At 47.7% G+C, this 23,355-nt stretch overlaps 1 protein-coding gene across 1 annotated transcript; it reads left to right on the top strand.

Annotated features, from left to right (window-relative positions):
• Positions 1–18,587: 18,587 nt before the first annotated feature.
• Positions 18,588–22,797, top strand: VAX1 (ventral anterior homeobox 1). Its single transcript, XM_030241377.1, has 3 exons — positions 18,588–18,825; positions 20,530–20,717; positions 22,261–22,797. Exons 1-3 carry the CDS (start codon positions 18,588–18,590, stop codon positions 22,795–22,797), a joined length of 963 nt encoding a protein of 320 aa, XP_030097237.1.
• The last annotated feature ends 558 nt before the right edge of the window (positions 22,798–23,355 follow it).

Genomic DNA, 23,355 nt, shown 5'->3' with positions numbered 1-23,355 from the left:
TGGCTGCACCGGCGGCGGCGAGGGGAGCGGGAGGGATGGAGCCGGGGCAGGTCCTGCGTGGCTGGGCTGGGGCTGCCGGCTCGCAGGTCTCTCCTCGAAATCTCTGCCTGCCGGTGGAAGGAGCCACGAAGCTGCCTTTGGGGAGAGGCTATGGTTAAGCGTTTATGGGGAGCGAAACTCTGTTTATCCTGGGTTTCCAAACCACCTGTAAAATAACAAAATAACAAAAAAGGTGGACGCAGCTCCGGTCTAAAATCCTGGGGAAAAAAGGCCGCTTCCAGGCGTCAGCCGGTGCTGGGACCGGCCAGCCCAGGTGCCGGAGGGGCGCCCGGGCTGTTAGTCTGCAGTGTGCCTCGGCCCCATCGAACTCTTGAATTGGCACAAATAAATCATCGGCAGCGTCTGATGGTGCGATTCGTTTGTTCTATATAAGTTTTCCTTCCTTTACACGAGAGATATTCGGTTATTCTGTTCGATTATCCTCCGCCACGCTCCCTGTGCTGCTGCGGTACCCAAAGACCGTCGACGTCAGTGAGGAAAACTATTTTTTGGAGAAAATGTGAGGGAAAAAAAAATCAGTATTTTTTGATTTTCAGAAACCAGCCCTGACACCGACTATGAGGGGAAAAAAAAATAAAAATAAAGCACACGCAAATCTTTCAAAATCGTCTCTCATTTGAGGTAAAATTCGACCAATCATTACAGGGAAAGATTTTAAAGCAACCGGCAGATTGCCAAAAGTTTTTTAAAATAAATAAAAATCCGTTTAATTGGTCACTGATTCTAAACTGTTTCATATCCAAGTGGGTTTTTAGATGCGAGGTAATATTTCCAAATAACAGACCGCCACCAGCTAAACGGATTTCAATTGTGCTTCCATGTGCATGTCACATTATCGAGAAAATAAAATGTGCCACGGACGTTCGCAAATCCCTTAAAACTGGATATGTGATCAAGATAAAGGAAGTCAGTTCAAGTGGTCTAAGAACAGGTGTAAAGCAGCGTGCATCGTGGTGCTAGATGACCACGGTTAAGGCAAGCGAGCTAGCTATGATGGGGGAGGGAGGGAGGTAGGGCGGAGGCTTGCGGGCGGGAGGGAGGGAGGGAGGAGGGAGGGAGGGCGGGCGAGTGCGGGCGGGCGGGAGGAGGGCGGGAGGGGAGGGAGGGAGGCAGGGAGGAGAGGGAGGGAGGAGCGGGAGGGAGGGAGGCAAGGATGAGGACGTACGGAAGGAAGGAAGGGAAAGTACGGAAGGCAGGAAGTAAGCCAGGAATTGTAAGGAAGGAAGGACGGCGGAAGGCGGTAAGGCCTGCAGGGCAGTGCTTCAAGGCGGACCGCACTGAAGGCATATGAACGGAACGGAAGGACTTAGGCAAGGAAGTACGGCACTTCCGTCCTCCGTCCGTCCTTTTCATTCCTTCCTTCCTTCCTTCCTTCCTTCATCTTCCTTCCTTCCTTGTTCCTTTCTCTTCTTTCTCTCTTCTTTCCTCCTCTCTCTTCCTCCTTTCCCTCTGTACATCTTTCTTCTTTTGTTTCTTTTTCCATTTCTGCACTTTCTTTTTCTTTCTCCCTTTTCTTTTCCTTCTCCTGTCGTGAGAAACATGCTTTATACTCTTACTCTACAACGAGATAAAGGAAAAATTACGAACTCAACCTGACATTTATCTCTCCATTCCAAGTTTTCCTGGTTTCCCCTCAGCTGAATAAAACGCAAGACCACGGTTTTCCCAAGGTGCCGTGAGATGGGTTCCTCACTGTGCTGGGTGGCTCCCGGCTGCGCTGCGGGCCAACGAGGGAACCGGGGCTGCGGGAGAGCCCGGCCGGGGAGAGGCAGGGAACCCATCCCAGTGTGTGCAGGGGACTCGCAGCCCTAATCCCGCTCCATCTTGGGAGGTGGCACGCACGAAAAAAAAAAAAAAAAAAAAGGGAAAAAGGGGTTTTGTTTCCCCATTGTGCCTATGTCCTGAATAGAAACCTCTGCGGCTTCCGCCCGCCCGGGAGCGGCTGGGCCGGGGGAGGCTGGCGGGGGAACGGCCTGGTACCCGCAGGGAGCGGGGCTGCAAAGCCCCGGCGGCGGCCGCTGCCTCGGGCCGTGCTGGGGCACGATCCGCTCCCTTCCCGAGGGGCGGGCAGGGCAGGACACGCGTGGGTCGGCGGCGGCGGCGGCGCCGAGCCCGGCTGGACGTGCGGGAGACGCGCGGGAGCGCGGCCGGGGCGGGACGCGCGTGGGAAGCGCGGGGTGGGAGGAGCGCGCGTGGGCGGCGCCGGCCCGCGGGGCAGCCCCGTGGGGACGGACGGTGGGGCCGTGCCCGGTGTCTCACGGCCGTGCCCGGTGTCCCACGGCCGTGCCCGGACGGCTGCCGGAACGCGCCTTCCCCGGGGCCGCGTGGGAGGAAGGCAGGGGGGCCCCGGGGTGGGCATCGGTGCGGGCGGTCTCGCATCCCCCACGCACCGGCCCGTGGGTGGGCGAGCGGGGCTGCTGGTGCTGGGGCCGGGCTCGGCTCCCTCTGGCCGAGCAGCTCCTTCTGTGGGGCCCGGAGCCGGCGGAGGCACCGCAGCGGCTGAGCCCCGGGGCTCCACTGCCGCCCGGCCCCGCGCCCTCCGCCCGTGCGGGCAGGTGCAGCCCCTCGCCGGGTGCGGTCGGACCGGGCCCCGCCGCTCTCCCTTCGCGGGGGCTGCGTTCCCGGCCCGGCCGCCCCGCGGAGCCAGGAGCGGGGCGGGGAAGAGCCCGCGGTGCCGGCGAAGCTGCTGCCGGGCCGCAGTGGGACGGGGGCAGCTCCCGCTCTCACCCCGTTCTGTTGCTTGGGTTTTCCCTGTCCCAAGAGCGGCCGGGCTGCAGCGGCGTCAGGCCGGGCGGCGGCACCGCCGACACTGCGGAGCAGGTTTTTGTTTGTCTAGCCCCCTTCTCTTCTATTCCACACAGCAATCTTTCCTTTTCGTTTTCCTTTCCTTTTTCTTTCTCGTTTTCTTTTTCTTTCTCTTTCTTATTCTTTATCTTTCTAATTTCCTTTTTATTTTCCTCTTTTTTCCGTCTTCCTCTTTCTTTTTCTTTTCCATTTTTTCATTTTTTCATTTTCCATTTTTTTTCTTTTTCTTTTTCTTTTTCTTTTTCTTTTCTTTTTCTTTTTCTTTTTCTTTTCTTTTTCTTTTTCTTTTCTTTTCCTTCTTTTTTTCGTTTCCTTTTTCCATTCCCTTTTTCTTTTTCCATTTCCCTTTTCTTTCTTCCAATTCAACACAGTTTAAAACAAAGCTATAAACTCCAAGCATCGAACGCCAGTTTCCCTATGAAGAAGTCCCTTAAAGCATCCCCTTCCTTCGGCTGGCGCCCGATGCAGCGGGATTCGGGGAGAGGAAGAGCCGTTCCTGCCGCACAGGGCACCACAAGGAGGGGCAGGTAAACTGGCGGGGCTTGTGCGGCAGGTACTTGAGAGTATTACCTTAACAAGAGAAGTTATTTGCAAGCACTAACTCTGCCCATCATCCCAAGGCTGTTAGTCATTTTAATTTACACCCGTAATCTATTTAACACGCAAATCTGACACAGTTTTTCCAGCTAGCTGGCCTCTCGCCATCCGAGCCATACTGTGAGAGTTACGGTTCCTCAGGACCGGGGAATCCAACGGAGCCCTCTCGATTCTGTTTTCCCCACCGTCGAGGTGGTGATGGTTTTGTGTAGTTAATTCTAAAATGCTTGGCAGCTTGCCCGTCAAACCATAAGCGATAGAAAAATGCAAACAAACTCTCTGTTTAATAGTCACTGGACAGTGCAACTAATCCACTGTAAACTGCTAATGGGTATCGATGTCAACAGGTACGCAGGGAGAGCCTGATACTCTGCACTCAATGGAAGACACTTCCCTTCTGAATGAGGATTATGTGCAAAATGCAACTTGGCAGAAGGATCCAAATTAAATTCATGCTTCAGTTAATTCAGATTAATTTTCCTGATTGCCCTAGCACACCAGACAACCAAATCCCTGTGTATATTTGCTCCTTTTCTTTTTAAGGAGTTGATACAAATCTCTCCTCCTGGGGAGTGTTGCAGGATGCATGTGCTGAATATTGTGATTCTCTCAGGCATTAACTAGAGTAATAAAATACCTGAGATGTATTTTTATATTGCTGTTATTACTACAAATATTAGTTTAGGATACTGGACCCACTATATGACTGTGTTTCCAGTGTTTTTTCACTAACATGCTGCAAGCAACATTCCAGCTAATCACCTTAATAGAAATTAGAGAGGAAAATGGCCTATTAGGCTATTTAATCTGTCCTCACTCAGTAACATTTTCTTACCGTTTTCAGTCCAGCCTTAAATTTAAAAATACCCCATAGGAATTATTCTGCAGTCTCCAGAGGTTGTTATACCAACAGATAGCTCAGAAAAGCATGAAAATACACTAGAAAGAAGTTGCTAAGAAATGTTTTCTGGTGGTCAGCTTTATTTTCTTTCTTTCTGTTTCATGTTATCCAATTGCTATAAGTCACACATCCCTCTGACAACCTAAATATGTGTTCTCTCTTCTTCATCTGGACTCCTGTCACCATGACCCTACCGTGTTTTTAATGTGGGCGTTTTGGGGTTTGTTGGGGGCTTTTTTCCCTACAGAAGGTTAATAAAAGAGTGTGAGTCTAGCTCGGGCTTCTCTCCAGGCAGCACCTTGACTACTCATTTATGTCCAAATTCTTGCTCTTTTTCTTTTCCTTTATTTGACACCTTGACGGCAAACAGCATAATCTTTCTTTCAGATTTATTTTTTCCTCTGAAATGATAGGAGAAGTTGGAAATTTGTTTGCTTCTGCCCCAAGCTGCTTTCTCTGCTGTTTCCTCTATGAAACATTTACATAGAGCTGGTACCCCACAGAGAATAAATGTATGGTATGGCAGCATGTGGGAGCTTTCTGTGTCAGGGCAGTACATTTTATGTTACAATCTCAATGTAATTTCACCCTCTTACTAAGGGTATGGTCTGCCTCACCCTCTCCTTGGCAAAATTACTCCTTACACAGGGATCTCCTGGCCCCTTCTCCATCTTCACTGCAACCCCCTGTGCTTGTCCCTCCAGCACTCTCCCCATCTGTGCAGCTGATACCACAGTGACACTGAGCACTCCAGCTGGGGGGACACAGCCGTTTTCTGGGGGTTGTTTCATTCCATCTGCTTCCCTGTGTAGTTACTTAGCTGGCACCACTGGGAGAAGCAGCCACAGCAGGATGATCTGCAGGGGTGAGGTGCAGAAACTGCTTAACCAGGCTCTGCCACTAAAATGATGTCACTAAAGTGCTGCAGTGCAACTTTTTGTCGTCATGTGAAGCCTCCGATGGCGTATGTCTATGTGAGCCAGCCTGGCCTGCTGCTTTTGGTGGTGCTCAGAGGCTTAGACACAAACCATGTCCCCTCCTAGCCTGCTTGCCCCCACAAGCTGCCCTCTGGTCAGATGACGTGCAATTCCCTCCCCTAGACTAGATTGAATGCAGTCCAGTAATTGCCTGAGGAACAATAAATCATACATGAGACAAAGCATTCATTTACACCACTTTATTTCTGTAACAATGAGAGACACTGAAATGGACCATTGTTAAAGATCACTATTTCCTGCTCTGTAATAAAAGTCTCATCTTCCCTGATGCTTGTTTATTTTATAAATGTCTCTGCTTTGGCTTTCATATTTAGCTGCCAGCAGGACACCATTATTCCCTGTCAGCATTCTGTTCCTTCTCCATTGTCATTACTGCTGGAGTGATGTTATATTGCTGTGCTTGGCCTAGATGGTGGTGCTTTCTTATCCTGCATTTCCCATTGCTTTTCCCATCCAGGCTTCCAATGTGGCACAGAGCAGAGGTGGCAACACTTAAAAAACAATGTTTTCATGGAGTATTAGCAATTCTGGTTTTAGCTTTAAAAAACCTCAACAACAAAACCCCCACTGACTGCTGCTGTTTATTATTATGTTTTCAAGGCCAGTTGAGAAGGACTGAGTTGAAGTGCATGGGTTGCACCTACACTGAAGTCCTGAGGCTCCAAGGACTAAGTCAGTCTCTGCTGTCCCACTTGTGGAGACCACACCAATGTGGTGTGAGAGCCCCACAACCTGCAGAGGACTGTCAGGAAGTGAAAAAAGGCAAAGACCTTGGGACACAAGTGCTGTTTCCACATTTTTTTCTCAAGTGGAGGGTAGTGTGCATCAAGGGCAGGGGTAAGATCTCAACCCTGGTGCCTGTGCACCTTCCAAGGGGATGGGCAGGGCTGACCTGTCCAGATCCACACACTTGAGAAAAGCAGAGTGCCCATGTAGGGTGGCGAGATGAGCAGTGCCAAGCTTGAAGCAAAGCTTTTCAGAGTCAGTGAGAGCATTTCCACTCATTTCAATGACTTGGATTACACTCTTGAACATCTACAAATGAAAGATACTGTACTCAAGACAACCTATTTTTTAGGGCCATGTTGCCAGAGCATCACCAGCAAAACAGCAAAACCAACAGCAAAGTCCTGGTATATACCACACTGCTTCTCCTTTCAAGAGCTGAAATCTAATAATCCCCCTGATTCTCTCATCCTTCAGTCACACACTGCATTCCCTTTAATATTGTTATGTCTCACTTCTCATTCTTCTTCTTTTCTTTTTTAAACAAAATTCCCAAGTGGAGGTATCAAGGTTTTCCTACAGCTCTGCTTCAATTAAAAAATAATTGGATCGTTATTTTCTATAAGGACCAAACTTCAACAGTAAGTAATTTCTAGAGATGTCAAGTGGCTCAGCATAAAAGTTAATCTTGATCTATTGGTTTGTTAGGTGTGTTTACATCCAACCAGTTAGCTCTCCTTAAACAAGAGTGATTTGAAGCCCTTTCTGGAGAGCATGAAAATGATTCCCCCAGCACTTAGATCCTCAGGGCCATAATCCAACAAAAGCAGGCTTATCTTTAAGCATATGAGGAGCCCTGTCAAAGTCAATGGGGCTCCAGATGTGTTTAAAGATAAACACATACTTAAGTGCCTTGCTGTATTGGAACTCATTGGCTGGTTTTATTTCCATTTAATTTCAATAGTAGACCTCAAATTTTGTACATAGAGGCAGAGGATTCTTGCTGGATGGCACATTAAAATATTATTTTCAAAGAGGTTGAATAGGGAAATCCCAACATCATAGAAATAATTTTGAATTATTCAGATGGTTTACTTCAACTGTTATGAGTCTATATTGTTTGACTTGTTTTACTTGGGGCTTCAGGACAGAAGCACTGCAAACATGGAACTGAGCCTCAAAGCTCTGCTAGGCTCCACCTCAGTGCAAGTTCAATATCCCACTTTAGGGAAGTTGCTTCACCTGCTCAAGCTTCATCTCACCTCTGCAAAAATGAAGATTATTAATATTTCCTTTATCTCACTTCAGTTGCCTAGTAAATGCTTGAACAATGACTTGATAATAGAAAATGCTGAAAGCTGCTTCTATTGAAAAAATATAACTGGAAAAAAATATTGATTGCAAACCTGCTTGAGGAAAAAAAATGTTTCTTTGAATTTTCCACATGCTCTAGCAATCAAATTGATCAAACAGCAATTTTATGCAACTGTTTCTTAACATTTCAGAGAATGAGCTCTGCTATTCTGGATGACTGAGCTCCAGATGAAAGTGCAGCAGCAAAATCATCCCAGTGAATTAAACTGAGGGAGCTGAGCTTTATTGCCCAGTGCATTGTAAGGGATGATCATCTACATGGCCTTTTGGGTTGGGTGGCTTTGTGTGAACACTCCATCTGCCTAAAGGATCCTTTGGCAGGGTCTGTGCTGCCTGCTATGCCTGGCCCACCTGCCCTGCTGCAGGCAGGCTTTCACACCCAGCTGGAGAGCCCCCAGCACAGCAGCAGTGCCAGCACCCAGCCCTGCAGAGCTGCTGGGATGTGTCTGGGAGGCAGCAGGGTGGAAGGCAGTCAGGGAGGTGCATCACATGCTGTGTCTCCAGATTCTCCTGAGATTCCTCCTGGAGGAAGAGACAGCCTTTGGGCTCATCTATATTTCAACTGCTCCAGTGACTGCAGCTTCTGCAGAGTCATGGCTGGTGGTCAGACACAGCAGCCCTGCTCTGGTTTTTCCTGCAGCTCCCACCACTCCTGAGTGCAGAAAGGACAGGGTGCTGTGTCTGCCCTGTTCCTGGCAGGGCCAGAGCTGCATGGAAACATCCTGTTGCACAAGCTGTGGGCGTGGAAAGGGCTGCAAGGCAAGCAGCCTTTCATTCCTGTCAGATTGCGGGCAACTGGATAGATCCCATTTAAAAGGAAGGGGATGGGAGGGAGGTACTCAAAGAGTGGGAACATAATGAAATGAAAAGAAATCCAGATGTGGTGTTCATTTGCCTGGGCCTTCCCACGCAGTGCAACAATTGCCACTCCATCTGCTAAGGAAGCAGCTATTCACACGGAGCCGCCTTCCCACAGCACAGCACAGCACAGCGCAGGGCTGCCCGTGACACCCAGGTTTGCAGCACAACCCAACAGGCACCTGCCAGTGTGGCACTATCAGCAAGCTTGGGCAATGGGTGGTGTCCTTTTCACCAGCTGAAAAGACTTTACAGAAGCCAATGTGAGAACATGGCCCCGTGTTCCACACAGCATCTCCCCAACACATCTCATGTTTTGAGGTGACAGAAGTATGGACTGGCAGGATCATAGAGAGAAAACTCATTCTGTGTAAACATCCACTGACCTGTGCTGCTTAATTCAAGGCTAGGCACTGGCCTGTGTTTGGCAGGAGAAGGACTGAGTGGTTACTCTAGGCTGAGTTTCTACAACATCTTTTTATTTTTTCCCAGCTGACATTTAGCTCCTCTCAGTAGCTCAGCTTTCCATTTCCCCTTTGCCATGTCTATTCTGCCAGGAAACTTGCTGGCTGCTTTATTGCCTTGAATGTCCAGCTCTTCTGCTATTCTTTTCACATCTGTACAGTCATTTTTCCTTTCCCTTCTGAATCAGAGCACCACTCCAAACAACCCTGTGAAGTACAGTCTATTATCCCTTTTCTCCACAAAGCGGTTTTGAATTTTCATATGTAATGCACTATATAAAAATAAAAAACCTTCTCCTGTCTTAATAGCCTAATTCTTAAACAGTTATGGCCTCATTCTCCTTCAAAGTACATAATTTCCATTGACAGCAGTGGGAACACTGCCAACACAATGGTGAATTAGTTCCCATGAAAAAAAGATGCAGACACCAAAAGGTCCAATTCTGCTCTTCATTAGGAGGAAATGAAGGTAGAGCCGACAAAAAAAGATAAAACCAAGAACCAAAATTGCATGAAACAGCTTCATACTAACCAGGCAGTAGGTTGCTAACTGAGAAGTCATTGGAACTGACCCTAATATGGCAGTAGTGTGAGTCAAGAGAAATTCAATAACATCAGTAGCACCTCATCCCTATGGAAAAGCTTGGAAGCAGCCCTCAGAGCTGTGCCTTCCCCTGAGCTGGGAAAGGCTGGTGCAGCTGGACTCACCTGCCTCCTCCCCCCTGGCTTGTGGGGATCTGAGTCAGTGTTTCAAGAACATTTTAAAATCTTTCCAAATGTTTGTCCTTCACAGACATCACATGGTTGTTGTCTTTGCCATATTAAAGGGCAGGGAGTGGGTGGCATCATTTCTACACCTGAGAACTCAACAGTGGGGGCTTGGCAGTTATTCAGCTTCCCTGCTGTTTAACACCTCTGTTTTCTGAATATTTTACTTTTCTATGTGGATGGTTTGTAGTTGAAGCACTTCCCTGAGGATCTCACTCTATCTCTCTGGCAAAACTGGGAAAGCATAGCATTCTCTGGGTTGGTTTTTTTTTTTTTTTTCACAAATAAAATAAAATAAAATAAATAAAATAAAATAAAATAAAATAAAATAAAATAAAATAAAATAAAATAAAATAAAATAAAATAAAATAAAAATGTATTCCATCTGAAAAAAATTAAAAAATCATATTTCTTCTCTTATATTATTAGTCTGTTAAAAAGTTGTTAAAAACTTAAATAATACTCTTTTTTTTTTTTTTTTGGTATGACATCTAATGCATCAAGAGCACAAACAGATATGGGGATTCCTGATGTTTTTAATGTAACATCACTTTGTGCTATTCAATGGTAGAAACATCCTAGCAATAAAAATAGACAATCAATATGCTAGTAATACCAAGTCTTTGTAAACTTATTTATTATTTGAGATTTGTATCTCTCTGCTATATAAATGAATAACCAAACTATAAGTACACCTAAATTCCTTTATATTCATAAATAGGAAATTAGGGGAGTTTGGTAAAAATTGCCATACTTCTGACAAAAGGGTTTCTGCCTGACAATGAAATTATGTGCTTCTCCTTTCACACCAAAGTGAGTCTTGGAATCCTGACAGCAAGATTTGGACTCCAGAATGTCTTAAAATCATAGAATTGTTCAACACCTTTAAGATCATCAACCACCAACCCTGCACCAGCACAATGTTCATCATTAAACCATGTCCTCAGGTGCCACATCCACATTTATGTGAACATTTCTAGACATGGTGGAATCATCTTATCTTATCTTACCTTGATTATTTCCTTCTAGGAACTGGAAAACATAATAAATCATCCCTCTTGTGCACCCAGAGGGGGAATGCACCTTCTGCCACAGAGATGCCCAAGGAGTTTAGTTTCCTTTGTCAAAGGAATCTGTGGGAGTGCACCAGAGTAAAAGATCTCTTCTTATTATTGCTCCTCTCCTCCTTGTCCTTACCTGTGCTCTGCAGAAACTTAAAGCACACCAGACTTTGACAAGCTTGGTTTTGCAGAACCTCACTTCTGAGCTGTCCTCCACATTTAGGATTAATATTATCTGCTATCCCAAATGTGCTGCTCTAGCTTTTTCCTACCCAATGCCACCAGTTTTTCAGGTACCTTACAGAGTACCCTGCTCCTGGTACTTCAAGGAAGAACAAACAAACTCCCAAACAGAAGCACTTCTGCCTCACTCCCCAGTGAGAGCAGTGCCCAGCCCTGGGAGTAAGACTCAATCAGGCTGATCATTGTTTTCAACCTTGTGTAATGAGTTAATCCTAACAATGTCCAACTCCTTTAAAATCAGACCAAGGTATTTGCCTCAAATCACCTCCTGCAACAGCAGCTCCCATAGGTGATGAGACGTGTCTGGGTATTTATTTTTCATTCTAAACTTGCTGGTTTTAAATTTAACCTGATGCTTATTCTCATGTGACAAAATAAAAAGAGGGTACAATGATCAGTGCTTGAGAATTTTGATGTCCACAATCAGCTCCATTTTCATCTTCTTCTCATCAAAATAATTGCAGTCTTTGCCAGGTCTTGTATATTAATCCTAGCAGCTCTGTCCTAAATATTCTTTGTTTGAATTTCTTGAACATTTTTTTGACTCCACTATGTACTTCAAGAGAGGAAGATAAGAATTGAACACAGATTTAATGTGTAATTATGGTACAATGCTGCTATATGGCATAAAGCAGCCATCCTGATGGTTTATTGGCATTCTGCTCTATCTTTATACAACAACAACAAAAAAATATTCTCCTTTTTTTGTTTTTTTTTAAAGCTGCTGCTACAGATTGAGGTAAATCAGACACTGCTGACTTCTGGTACAGGTTCTTTTCCCTCAGAGATTGCGGGAAATTCAGGGCTTTTCAGATTATTTGAGCTAATCACTGATGATTTACATTACTTTTCATTTAGCCATGCTCAGAGCTGTCTGCCATCGTGCTGCTCACCCTCCCAGTGTGCTTAAATCCATCAGGTAAAGTATTCACCATAAAGTGAACTCATCCCAAGCTGACCCACAATCTCCAATGGGTTTTAACACACCAAAGTGCACTGATTTTTTTGCCTATCTTTTCCATAATTTTCCATGACAAAATGTTTGGAAGCATACTGAATCATTATTTTCAGAGGTGCCTCTGAAATACTGCTGCCTTCTGGGTAACAAAGTCCTGCCAGCATTCAAGCTACATATTCAGTCCAAACATTTCCTGTAAATGTGACTCTGTTCCCCTTTATGAGTGTACCTTCAAGACCCATAGTTCAATAATTTTCTGTTTAGGCTTTTATTTGTCAGCTATAATCAAAAGATCCGGGTAGACAAATCAAAGAGATTTGATTTTGTTTGTAGTTTGTACTTGTGGTTGCTGTTGACATTTTCCATTTCCATATGTGGAATAAAGTAATCATATGATAATAAAGTAAAAGCAGCAAAAAATCAAACTTAAACTATTTCAGGAAGATTTTAACCAAGTCTACTGAATGCTTCTGGGTGAGCCTTAGGATGATGTCAGAGTTTCTCTCACCCCAGAGTGAAGGGACAGTTTCCAGTCTCACATCATTCCAACATGCCTGTCCTCTGCAGCTTTCCCTGGATCCTTGGGACCATGCTTATGAGTCTTTGAGACACTCTTTGTGTTAAATCTGACCTGACTTAAGCTTTCAAAATCAAAGAACTAAATGGTGTAACCCAAAATGTGACCCTTTTTTTTTTTTTTTTTTAATTTGATGCAAAGGTCTTTAGTGTTAAAACACCAAGTATTGGAAAGTACAGTTCACATCTACTGCTCTGGACACATCACCTTTGCAAACATCTCCTCTTGTTTAAACCTTCAAGCTTGCTTTTATTGGCTCTATGAAAAAATATGACTGTGAGAGTTTTAGCACCAATAGTAAAGGCTCATGGTCTAACAGCTTTTGAGGTGGTAAATACTGATGAGTGCTCCAGGCGAGCTGGTAAAGCTCAGTCCCCTCTCAGGAGAGGGTGAAATGAAGGCAGAGGGAGTTTGAGTGCTCAGGTACTGCTGATTACAGAGGCAGTCACTGACATGGGGGAGGCTGTAACCAAAGGCTCTCAATCTGCTTTCAGAGAAAAAACAGTATTTCCTCTGAAATCAGAGTTTTCCCTCCTGGAGAGAATCCTGTCTCAGCCCTGTTCAGATGGCTTGCATATGCCATAGGCATGATACAGGCAATAAAGCTTTGTAATAAGCTACTGTCCAGATTGATAACTGTAAGGAGCATCTTATAATGACCACAACATGATTAGTCATGATACATGTGTGATACCCATGCTCATTATTACTGGCCTCCAGAACAGCACTGCTGAGTCCTGCCAATGTGCTGAGTTTAGTATCTGGGAGAGACAATACTGCAATTACTGCCAAAGTATGCAGGAAAATTTAGAAGCAGCTGGTTGGGGATTCTGCACCAGGCTGACAATCAGGAGCACAGCAAAGCATGGCAAGGTAGGAGCTGCAAGGACTAACTTAGATTATCTGGATCCAATGAATTATTTTATATAGGTCTCTGGGTGTGCCCATTTATTTTAAATAGTTGTCTTGCAGAACAGAAGGCATGCATGGGACACTGGCATGAAGAACACACTACCTGCATGGGAGCTGATTAAACCTATTTGGAAACAGCTACATCCCAATTTCATACCAATATTTGATGTTACTGCCCACTTATAAAGCAGAGAGAAATTTTCTTTTTCTTGCTGTTGCACTCATTAAATTTCTTGTGAGCCTGTGACATTTAATTTCATGTACATCTTTTGTGTCATGACCCAGGGACCTGGTGTCATTGTAAAACACAAATGTACCTGAGCATCAGTCCTTGTAAAGTCTGGAAAAGTGGAATTAGAGCTGTTTCTATCCATGCAGACTACCACAAACATGACAACCTTCCACTTCCCACAGAGAGCTGAACTGAGTCAAAGATTTCAATCCTTTCCTTCAAAGGCAGTGTAAAGTTTCCAGATAGAAACACATTTCTGTTCTTCAAGGATACTGCTCCCCTGTGTGGGAGGAGTCCATTTTCCAAGGCTCACTTGCAGGAGAGGAAGGCAATTCACACTAGAACAAATCTCTATCTGCAACAGAGGGCTTAGCACATGCCTTCTAAACGTCCCCTAAATACACAGTAGCATGTACTTTTTGAAATTTCCAGAGTCCGTCTGCTATTGTAAGGAAACTTCCTCAACAGCAGCAAGTAACTGCAAAAGCAAAAGAGTTGTTAATTATGCTGTGCACTTTGTCCAGTTGGTAAACATATTTCTGAGACTTGTGGGGAAGAACCTTCTGGTGAACCTTCATCTTGATAAAGATCTTCTTCTTCTTCTGCACTGACACAGTGTTACTCATACTGGACAGGAATGCCCTGTCCAAGAGAAATGTAACATTGATGCACAAAATTATAAGGTTTTTCTTGTCTCTTCATAGCAATTCCTTGACATTACCACATGAATCATTATGAGTAACCACCACACTCTCTGCTAACTGGAAATAACTAGGAAGTTGTTCAGTCCCAAGGTACCAGTTCACACCCCCTGTGCTAAGCAAGTATACAAAAAAGGCCCAGCAGCTCCTTGCCAAAGGCATCTGTACATTCAAAAGCAAATAATCTGAACCAAAATAATCAGGAAAATTGATGGAATAAAAATCTGCTTAGGGCTATTAAACCCTGAGATGAATCTGTGAGTCAGAAGATCTCTGAACCATGCTTTTCAGCTTGAAACTTTCGCTTTCATCAACAAAGAAGAGCATAAGAAGTAGTAGCTATAATGTACATAATGTACATCTCTCCTGTACATGAAATAGAGATAAAAATAGCATAAATAATGGCAGTCAGTGAGAAACAGATTTTTCAGTCTTCTACAAGCTAATGCAAACTAATTAAACTGTATTTGAAAAGCAGCAAGGTCTACAGAGCAAAGCACAGCCAGGGAGTACCTGTATGGTGTGCTAAGACATTTTCAGCATTATTTGAAGGGAAAAGAAGTAACCCTTAATCTGCTTATCCAGTGACACAAGAGTGTGGATGTGAGAGTGCTGAAGCTACAGACATCCCTGAAGTTATGACAGTAAGAGAGGGACATATCATGCCCTGAAAGAACATAACATTTAAGAATATTGTGGGGGGAAAAATGAATGAGAATAGGTGAAAGGAAATTTAGTGACTGCAGGACTAAAGAAAACGTTGCTTTTGTAAAGGGTAAAATTCTGATTTTCCCAGTACTCCTCTATTTGTTGCAGATGAGCGGGCCTCAATTAAAGTAACTGAGCTCTGTTTGGACAGGCTTGTCTGCTCTCTACAAGTTTCCTTCAGGATTAGACTCATTATTTGAATTTCCAGACCTTCAACAGTGCTATGTTCATAACGTGTGAAAGTAAATTTAACTGATTCAGTTGGGAAAATTCTCTTTATGCCACTGAATTCTATGGACAAAAAGATCCTTGAATTGTATTTATCGTAATAAGGCACAAGTAGAAAAAAGCTCCCCTGGTCTTTACTGAGCTTTGGATCAGGAGCTTGTCAAAAAAAAAAAAAAAAAAGCCAGATTATCACACAAACATAATATTTAATCTCCAGATATTCTGTTTCAAACAGTGTAATTGAGTTCAATAGCTCCGTGTTTATTATTATGGCCTATGCATAGAGATTAGCATAAAGAAAACTATGGGGGGAAATGTCATACATACACCCACACACCTATGCAAATATAATTATAATTGCCTCTGTATTTCACAGTAAACCTTTTATGGGAATCACTATGCCTATTCTGTCTAAAATAAAATCTGCTAGGTAAAAATGTTTATAGCAGAACTTTGTTTTGTTTAGCATTAAACAGCCACGTCCAGCTGGGACTGTTGATGGTGCCTTGCCTGTGCATACACACATGTCTATGTTTATCTATATCACACAACAAAGCTGGCCTGCTAAGCCCAGCCTATACTTCAGCCCCATTAAAAATTTCCCTAATCAGCATCCACTTGTTGCATTTCCTTTTGAGAGACCAAATCTCTCTGAAATGTATCAGAGATTTCCTGGTAGCCTGTCACCCAACAGGCCTTTGAGCAGCACTGCAAATCCATGGAGGAAATGAACTCCTTCCATCCTCTCTCTGTAGCTGCATGAAGCCTTGCACAGGGGGGCTAGGGGTTATTTGGGGCCCCTGGGTGTGGCTGCCATACAAGTGGGAGCTAATAACAACACAGCACCACAGATCCCTGAGATGCACTGGCTGTAAGGAAAAAAGAAACCTGGTCCATAATGAAGATGTTCCATGTCTGGTTGTATGTATAAACACAGTTGAAATGAGAGGGTTTGATAAAGGTCTTAGGGACACTTTACCAATCTCAATCCAACTTTTCAGACAATGTTAATGTAAATAAATTATGGAGATTTGTGGAAAAATTACAAGGATTTGAGATTTCCACTAAAGACAACTCACTGAAATGATCCTATGAACAGCCATCTTATTTTTTTCTTTTCTTTTCTTATCCTCTTTCCTTTCCTTTCCTTTCCTGTCCTTTCCTTTCCTTTCCTTTCCTTTCCTTTCCTTTCCTTTCCTTCCTTTCCGTTCCTTTCCTGTTCCTTTCCTTTCCTTTCCTTTCCTTTCCTTTCCTTTCCTTTCCTTTCCTTTCCTTCCTTTCCTTTCCTTTCCTTTCCTTTCCTTTCCTTTCCTTTCCTTTCCTTTCCTTCCCTTTCTCTTTCCTTTCCCTTCCCTTCCCTTTTTCTTCTCCTTTTCACCCTCCCCACCCCCTGTTCTTTTCTTGCCTCCCATGAATTTCCTGTTTATGGTGATTGGGCCCTGGATTCTTCCCTCCATTCCACCACTCTGGACAAAGACTGTGTCCCATGGGATGAGGATGGGTGGTTTTTCCACCAGCAGAGGCAGGATGAGGCCCATGGAGCTGAGTTCTGCTTTTCCATTCTGGCACCATCTGCACCAAGGCACAGGGCTGGCCCTGCCTGCTTCAGGTGGGTGGAATTCCCAGGCAGGCAGAGGACGAGGCAGGGAACAGCCAGCCTGGTGGATACACCACCATTTGTGTGAAAAATTCTCAGGGAAAATTCTTTCTCTCCCTCTCAGGCCCCTAAACTCTTTGTGAATGGGGCCAGTGCAACATGTGGCCTTTCACCTCGCCCAAGAACCACTGCCAGACAGCCACACTCAGAGAATTGTTTGTTAATAGTCCAATTAGATAATTGCCATCTTTCACTCCTTTTGCTCTACATTTCCCATAAAGGAATGAATAAGGAGAGAAGCATGAAGAGGGCTTCTGCCCTGCAAGGTGACAAGAAGGACTGGAGCATGCTCTTTGCACAAGGCCATTTGCTTGAATTGAATCATTGTAGCCTAATCAATGGTCTTATTGGATTACTGGCTGTTGCGGTTCTCAAAGATATTGTAGCAGAGACAATGAAATAGCTAGAGTAAAACTTTTTTCTCCTTTAGTGGATCACGCAGTTGAGATTTTTCACGGGCTATCTCTCTCTCTCTCTCTCTCTCTCTCTCTCTACTCTCTCTCTCCCTCCTTCCCTCCCTCCCTCCCTCTCTCTCTCCCTCTTTCTCCCCCTCTCTCTTTCTCCCCCCTCCTGGATCCACTGCACACAAAGCTGGCTTTTTTTTTTTTTTTTTTTTTTTTTTTTCAATGAGCAGGCTCTGCGAATAGGTTCAGTGTTTGCGAAGGTGCAGAATTAGCAGACACACATGCATGCACACATACACACACACACAGAGGGAGAAGCACAAAAAGCAAGTACCGGGACTGAAATAAGGAGAGGTAGGAGTTTAAGATGGCTGTCTGTGGGGAGATGTGTTAACGAGGATTTCTGCCGGCCAAGAGAACCTGCTTCCTTGGAGAGATCTGCTTGAAGGAAGAACTTTTTGTGTGTGTGCGTTCTGGGGATCTGTTTGTTTGTTTACAATTCAGGGGGCTTTTTTTTTTTTTTTTTGCTTTTTCTTCACCCCCCTGCAACTGCATTTTTTCAGCCTTTCCTAGCAGCTTTATTCAGATTTATTTGGCGTGCTTTGGAGAAAGCCACTATATAATCGGGAGGTCAAAGGCAGACTGAAGAAAGTTAATAATGGCTGCTAATGGTGCTAACAATTCAGGGTGAATCTTGTCAAAAGTTGGTTTTTTTTCCCTCTCCCCCACCCTTTTTTTCCTCTCTCCTTTTTTTTTTTTTTTTTTTTTTTTTTTTTTTTTTTTTTTTTTTTTTTTTTTTTCTGGAAGTCTCAGTCTTTTGATTGTGTGTTTCCTGAAAGCAAGACCAATCATTTCAGTTTATTCACTGGCTAAACTCTACTTGATTGGGGACAAGCACACAAACCATCCATTACGATCTGATATATTATCCAAACAATTTAGTGTATTCATGAGGTAACCTAAATGTGGAGGCTGCAAAATTACCCGTAATCAATTGAAACAGCGAGTGCGCGTCCCTCTGTGTGTCTAACAACTACATGTCTCTGTAATAAGGCAGACATTAAATCATTTTAGAGTTGTACTGTTGAGTACCTGATCACTGGGCGCTCTGGGAAGCTGGACAGTCACATTAGGACGCTGGGACTGAGGAAGCCGCTGCTTTTCCAGTGGGATAAAACCCGATCTTCCTTACTCAAGGTGCTTTACAGATCCCCACCGATCTCACCCTAAGTCGTGCAATATCCAGCATAGACTTCGTCTTCTTCTTCTTCTTCTACTCTTCTATAATTTTTTTGTTATCGTTGTTGGCGCTTTTTTTTTTTTTTTGGTTTTTTGTTTTGTTTTTATTGCACTACATGTTTGGGAAACAAGACAAAATGGACGTTAGATGCAGTTCAGAGACTGAAGCTAACCGGGTCTCGAAGAACGGACATAAAGAGGGCAAGGAAAGCAAAGGGTCTGAAGGAAATATTTCTACTTCTTTTTTGAAGGATCAGCAAGGGACTTTTTCTGCCTCTGCAGCTACGGAAGGTTGTAATAAAAGTAAATCTAGTTCGGCTGATCCGGACTATTGCAGGAGGATCCTAGTTAGAGGTATGAGTTTGAGGTGTTCGGCGAGGGTGGGGGAAGGTGAGCCGCGCTCACGCCCGGGAGATGGGTTGATTTTGTCGCTTTGCCTTGGGTCTGGCCCTGGGTTGAAAACCCTTCCTACGGCTGCGGGGGAGAGACCCCGCTCCCGGCCGGGCTCTGCCCCGGACCCCGCTCCCGCCGCCTTTATCCCGGGGAATTTCCGCCGGCGTCTCGGCGAAAAGTTAAGCCGCGGTTGTTGCTCCCCGGCGCTGCCCCGGAACGGACCAGCCCCGCTCATTGTTGTTTTGTTTTTCCTTTCCTGCTTCGCAGCTTTCCCGGGATGCCCGTCCCCGCGGGGAGCCCTCGGGGACAGCGTTCCCTCTGGGGGCCGAGGCTCTGCCCCGCGGGCCGGGCGCGCTCCCTCCGCGCCCGCGCATCCCGCCCGCAGCCGGCCGCCAACCATGGCGTGGGGCTGCGGGCAGGAAGGCCCTCTCGGAGGTTCCTTCTGTGCCCCCTCTCTCCGTGTCCGGCAGCCCACAGGAAAGGGATGTTTTAAAATAACCACCAGCCTTAAAATAAATGGAGGAATGACGAAGGGCTTTTTAATGATTACTTTTAAATAGTTATACGTTTAATTTCTCTCAATCTTCGTCCCTTCTCCAGGCTAAAATAGCTAAATCATCTTATTCTTACTCCCACAAAAAAAAAAAAAATTACCTGAAGAAATTTCAGTTTTATTAAGGTCCGTTTTGGGGGAGGAGGGAGAGAAGAGAATCGGAACAAAATATGTGGGAAGCAGGCCTGGAAACCCAGAATTAATCCCTACGCCACTGTTTGACCCAGAGAAGGGTCAGATTAAAATGATGTGATTGTCTCTGATTTAAAACGTACCGAGAAGGTAAAATTACGGCAAGTAAAGTTGGGAAGGCTTTAAGGTAACCTGAATCTGGCTCTAGCTTGACAGTCGTGTTAATGAGATTTGTCCCGCTTTCCTTCAGTCGGGGCTACCAGAAAAGTGAGGTTTCTGCGGGCTGGTTGGTGCCTTGGTTTCTTTCCCTCCCCCCCCTCCTTTTTTTTTTTTTTTTTTTTTCCCTCCTGCTTTTCGTTGCCAAAACCCCAAAGCGGCAGCGGCAGCAGTGCAGGGTGGGCTGGAGGTGTCCCCACGTTCACAGTGGCAGGCAGCCAGGTCGGGGCACTGCTGCCTCCGAAAGCTTTTTTTTTTTTTTTTAAAGCATGAAAAACTTGTTATTAAAAAATATATATATGTATTTTGGGGTGGGGACGGGATGTGTATGGTTGCTACCAGCGAGTCCTAGCCCGGAGCCCAAAGGGAACAAAGAGTAGCCCTGCACTCCAGGCACAAAGCCTGCCCTGAAGGATCTTTCTCTCCCCAGCTTCTCAGAAGGGCCGTGGGTGATGCCGCAGTGTCGTACTGTGAGTGCAATATATTCAAAGTAATTTTTAAATGGGCTGAGGGGATTAATTATAGAGGCCCGGGCCCCCATGGTCCCCTCCTTCCTTCTCTGTTATGGGTTTTTTTCCTTCTGTGGGTGCAGCGCCAGGTGCAGAGCCTCAGTCGCAGGACCCTGCTCCATCCCGTCTCGTGTCTCGGTCCTGAGGGCGCTGGGCACGGCGCTTTCCCTCAGAAAAATCAGAAAGTATAAAAAAGGGAGGAAAAGCAGAGGAGGGTTGCCTGGGTATGAAGCTGACCGCGCCTTTCTTTGCCAGATGCCAAAGGTTCAATCCGAGAGATTATTCTGCCTAAAGGGCTTGATCTGGACCGTCCCAAGCGGACCCGCACCTCCTTCACGGCCGAGCAGCTCTACCGCCTGGAGATGGAGTTTCAGCGCTGCCAGTACGTCGTGGGGCGGGAGCGCACCGAGCTCGCCCGCCAGCTCAATCTCTCCGAGACTCAGGTAGCGCCTAAAGGACGGGGAACTGCAGCTGCCCTGCCCGGCCCTACCCTGCCCTCCTCCGCGGGACCCCCTTCCCGGGCCGGGCACCTCCGTGCCCTGCAGGCCCCAAGGACGCGGCCCTGTGCGCCTCCTGCGCCCTCAGCGCAGCCCCCGCGGGGGCGAGGGGCAAGGCAGCCCCTAGGTGCCCACGCGTGTCCGGTCGGGATAGAGCTGAGGGGCTCGTGGCTGAGGAGTCCCGTCTGGGGACCCCTAACTGCGTGTCCCTAAGTGCGTGTGTCCCTAACTGTGTGTTCCTAACTGCGTGTGTCACGGGAAAGGGAGCTGCTGGCCAAGGGGGTCCCTCGTGTCCCCGCACCCAGCCCCACTGGGCTCTCTCCGCAGGCGAGGCGGCTCAGCCCGAGGGCCTCGGAGAGAGCTTGGCCGCGAAGCCAAACTCCTGCCGGGCCGGGAGCGGCTCCCCCAGCCCGGGCCCCGCGGGGCTCGGTGTGCCCGGCTGCGCGGAGCCGCCGCCCCCGGGCGCGGAGATTTCGCTGGTGCGGGCGGGGAGAAGCGAGGGGAGGCCGAGCCGCTCCCAGGCCGCAGCAAGCGCGATACTGGCGCTTAAACTCTCAGGGGGAGACGGGCACCTTCCCCCGGGGCTGCCGGGCTGGAGATGTTCGACCTGGGCTTTCCTGAGTATGAGAGAGCCGGGGATGGGGCTAAAATTTGGGCCGTATTTTGAGTCCTGGTATGTCCGAGGGGGAGAATCGCTCCTCCACCCTCCAGGGCAGAAAGGCTGGGGACCGACAGGAGACCTAAAACTCTGTGAGAGCACGAGGAAGCATCCAAAAAGTCCAAACTTCTTAAAGCCTGTTTCATATTTCCACAAAACATCATATAACAGTAAATTCCCCTGACACGATATTTAGCTTTTTTCTTTCCTTGCCGCATAGGAGTGACAAGTTCAACAGCTCGTAGCTTATAGAACCTGCCACGGGTGGGTTTTGTTGTGTTTTAGTTTGGTTTTGGTTTTGTTTGTTGTACGTTGAGTGACTTCCAGAATTCCTTTTTAAAGATGAATAATATTTAAAATTATTTGGGGGTAGAGAAAGAGCGTCCAGTTTGGAATACGGGGAAAGAAACTCATTGCTGCTGTTACCCCCAGGAAGGGCAGTCGGAGCGGGCAGCGGCTGCTGGGAGCCGCGGAGTGCCCGGGGCTCCGGCTGAGCCGGCTTAGAATAAAGCGGTGAGAAAGGGCTGGCTCCGTCTCCCAGAGAATTCCTGGCCTGTAGTAAACTAGGACGAAGTGAGAGGTCTGGTTAAAGATGCAGAACGAAAGGCCCCGGGGTCACCCCGAAACCGGGAACAGACAGAGGGTGTGGGGGGTTGCGTTCTGTGAGCGTGGCTTTGTGCGTTTTGGAAACGCTCCCCGCTGCCAAGTGTCTGCGCGCCCTCCCCCGCAGCCTCCCCCCGCCCCGCGGAGCCGCGCCGGGGTCCCGGGGCACCTGCCGGGGGCCGCCGCTCCTCCCGCCCCGCTGACCCTGCCTCTCTCCCCGGCCCGCAGGTCAAGGTCTGGTTCCAGAACCGGCGCACCAAGCAGAAGAAGGACCAGGGCAAGGACTCCGAGCTGCGGTCGGTGGTGTCCGAGACCGCCGCCACCTGCAGCGTCCTGCGGCTGCTGGAGCAAGGCCGGCTGCTGTCGCCGCCGGGGCTGCCCGGCCTCCTGCCGCCCTGTGCCACGGGCGCGCTGGGCTCGGCGTTGCGCGGGCCCGGCCTGGCCGCGGCGGGCGGCGGCAGCGCGGCGACGGCTCCGGGCGGCGGCGGCTCCCCGCACCCTCCGGCCGCCAGCGGCGCCGCCGGGCCCCCCCCGCCTGCGGCGCTGCACGGGGCGGCGGCCGCGGGGCACGGGCTGTTCGGGCTGCCGGTGCCCGCGCTGCTGGGCTCGGTGGCCGGCCGCCTCTCCTCCGCGCCACTGGCCGTGGCCGGCTCGCTGGCGGGCAACTTGCAGGAACTGTCGGCCCGCTACCTGAGCTCGTCCGCCTTCGAGCCCTACTCCCGGACCAACAATAAAGAGAGCGCTGAGAAAAAAGCACTGGACTGACTCTAAGTACCTTCCCCCTATTTATATTTATAGTCTCTATTTGTGGCGGTATTTATGGGACGGGCGGCAGCCGTGTCCCCGCTCCCCGCCGCCCCCGAGCCCCGCGGCGCGGCTCCCTCCGCGGGCCGGGGCGGAGCGGGGCCCGCGGGGCAGGCGAGGCGGCGGCCGGGGCCGGGGCCGGGGCGCGGCGAGGGGCTGCGGGCGCCTCCCGGTGCGCTCCCCCTGCGCCGCGGTCCGTCTGTCCGGGCGGGAGGGGCGATCGCGCTGTTCGTTCGTTCGGGAAGGGACGCAGAGGGTCAGCGGTCGGGCCGGGGGTCGGCCGGGCTCCCTTCGATCGGCTTTAGCCAATGCCGAGCGAGGGAGCGGGATTTCGGAGAGAGGAGGATGGAGCTGCCAGGTGATGCCCGTTTTGGGGTGGTTTTTTTGTGTCTCCCAGACTCAGTGATTTCTAAGCACAAAGGTTTTGGGGCCGCACCTGTGGCCCCCGTTTACCCCCACACTCGCTGCACTACAGCCCCGACCGAGCCCTTAGCATCAGTCAGGAAATCCTCCAGCAAC

Source organism: Serinus canaria, chromosome 6, assembly GCF_022539315.1.
Source record: "Serinus canaria isolate serCan28SL12 chromosome 6, serCan2020, whole genome shotgun sequence".
Lineage (NCBI taxonomy): Eukaryota > Metazoa > Chordata > Aves > Passeriformes > Fringillidae > Serinus > Serinus canaria.
The sequence above is the reverse complement of the archived record's forward strand: the minus strand, read 5'-3'. Positions and strand labels throughout refer to the sequence as shown.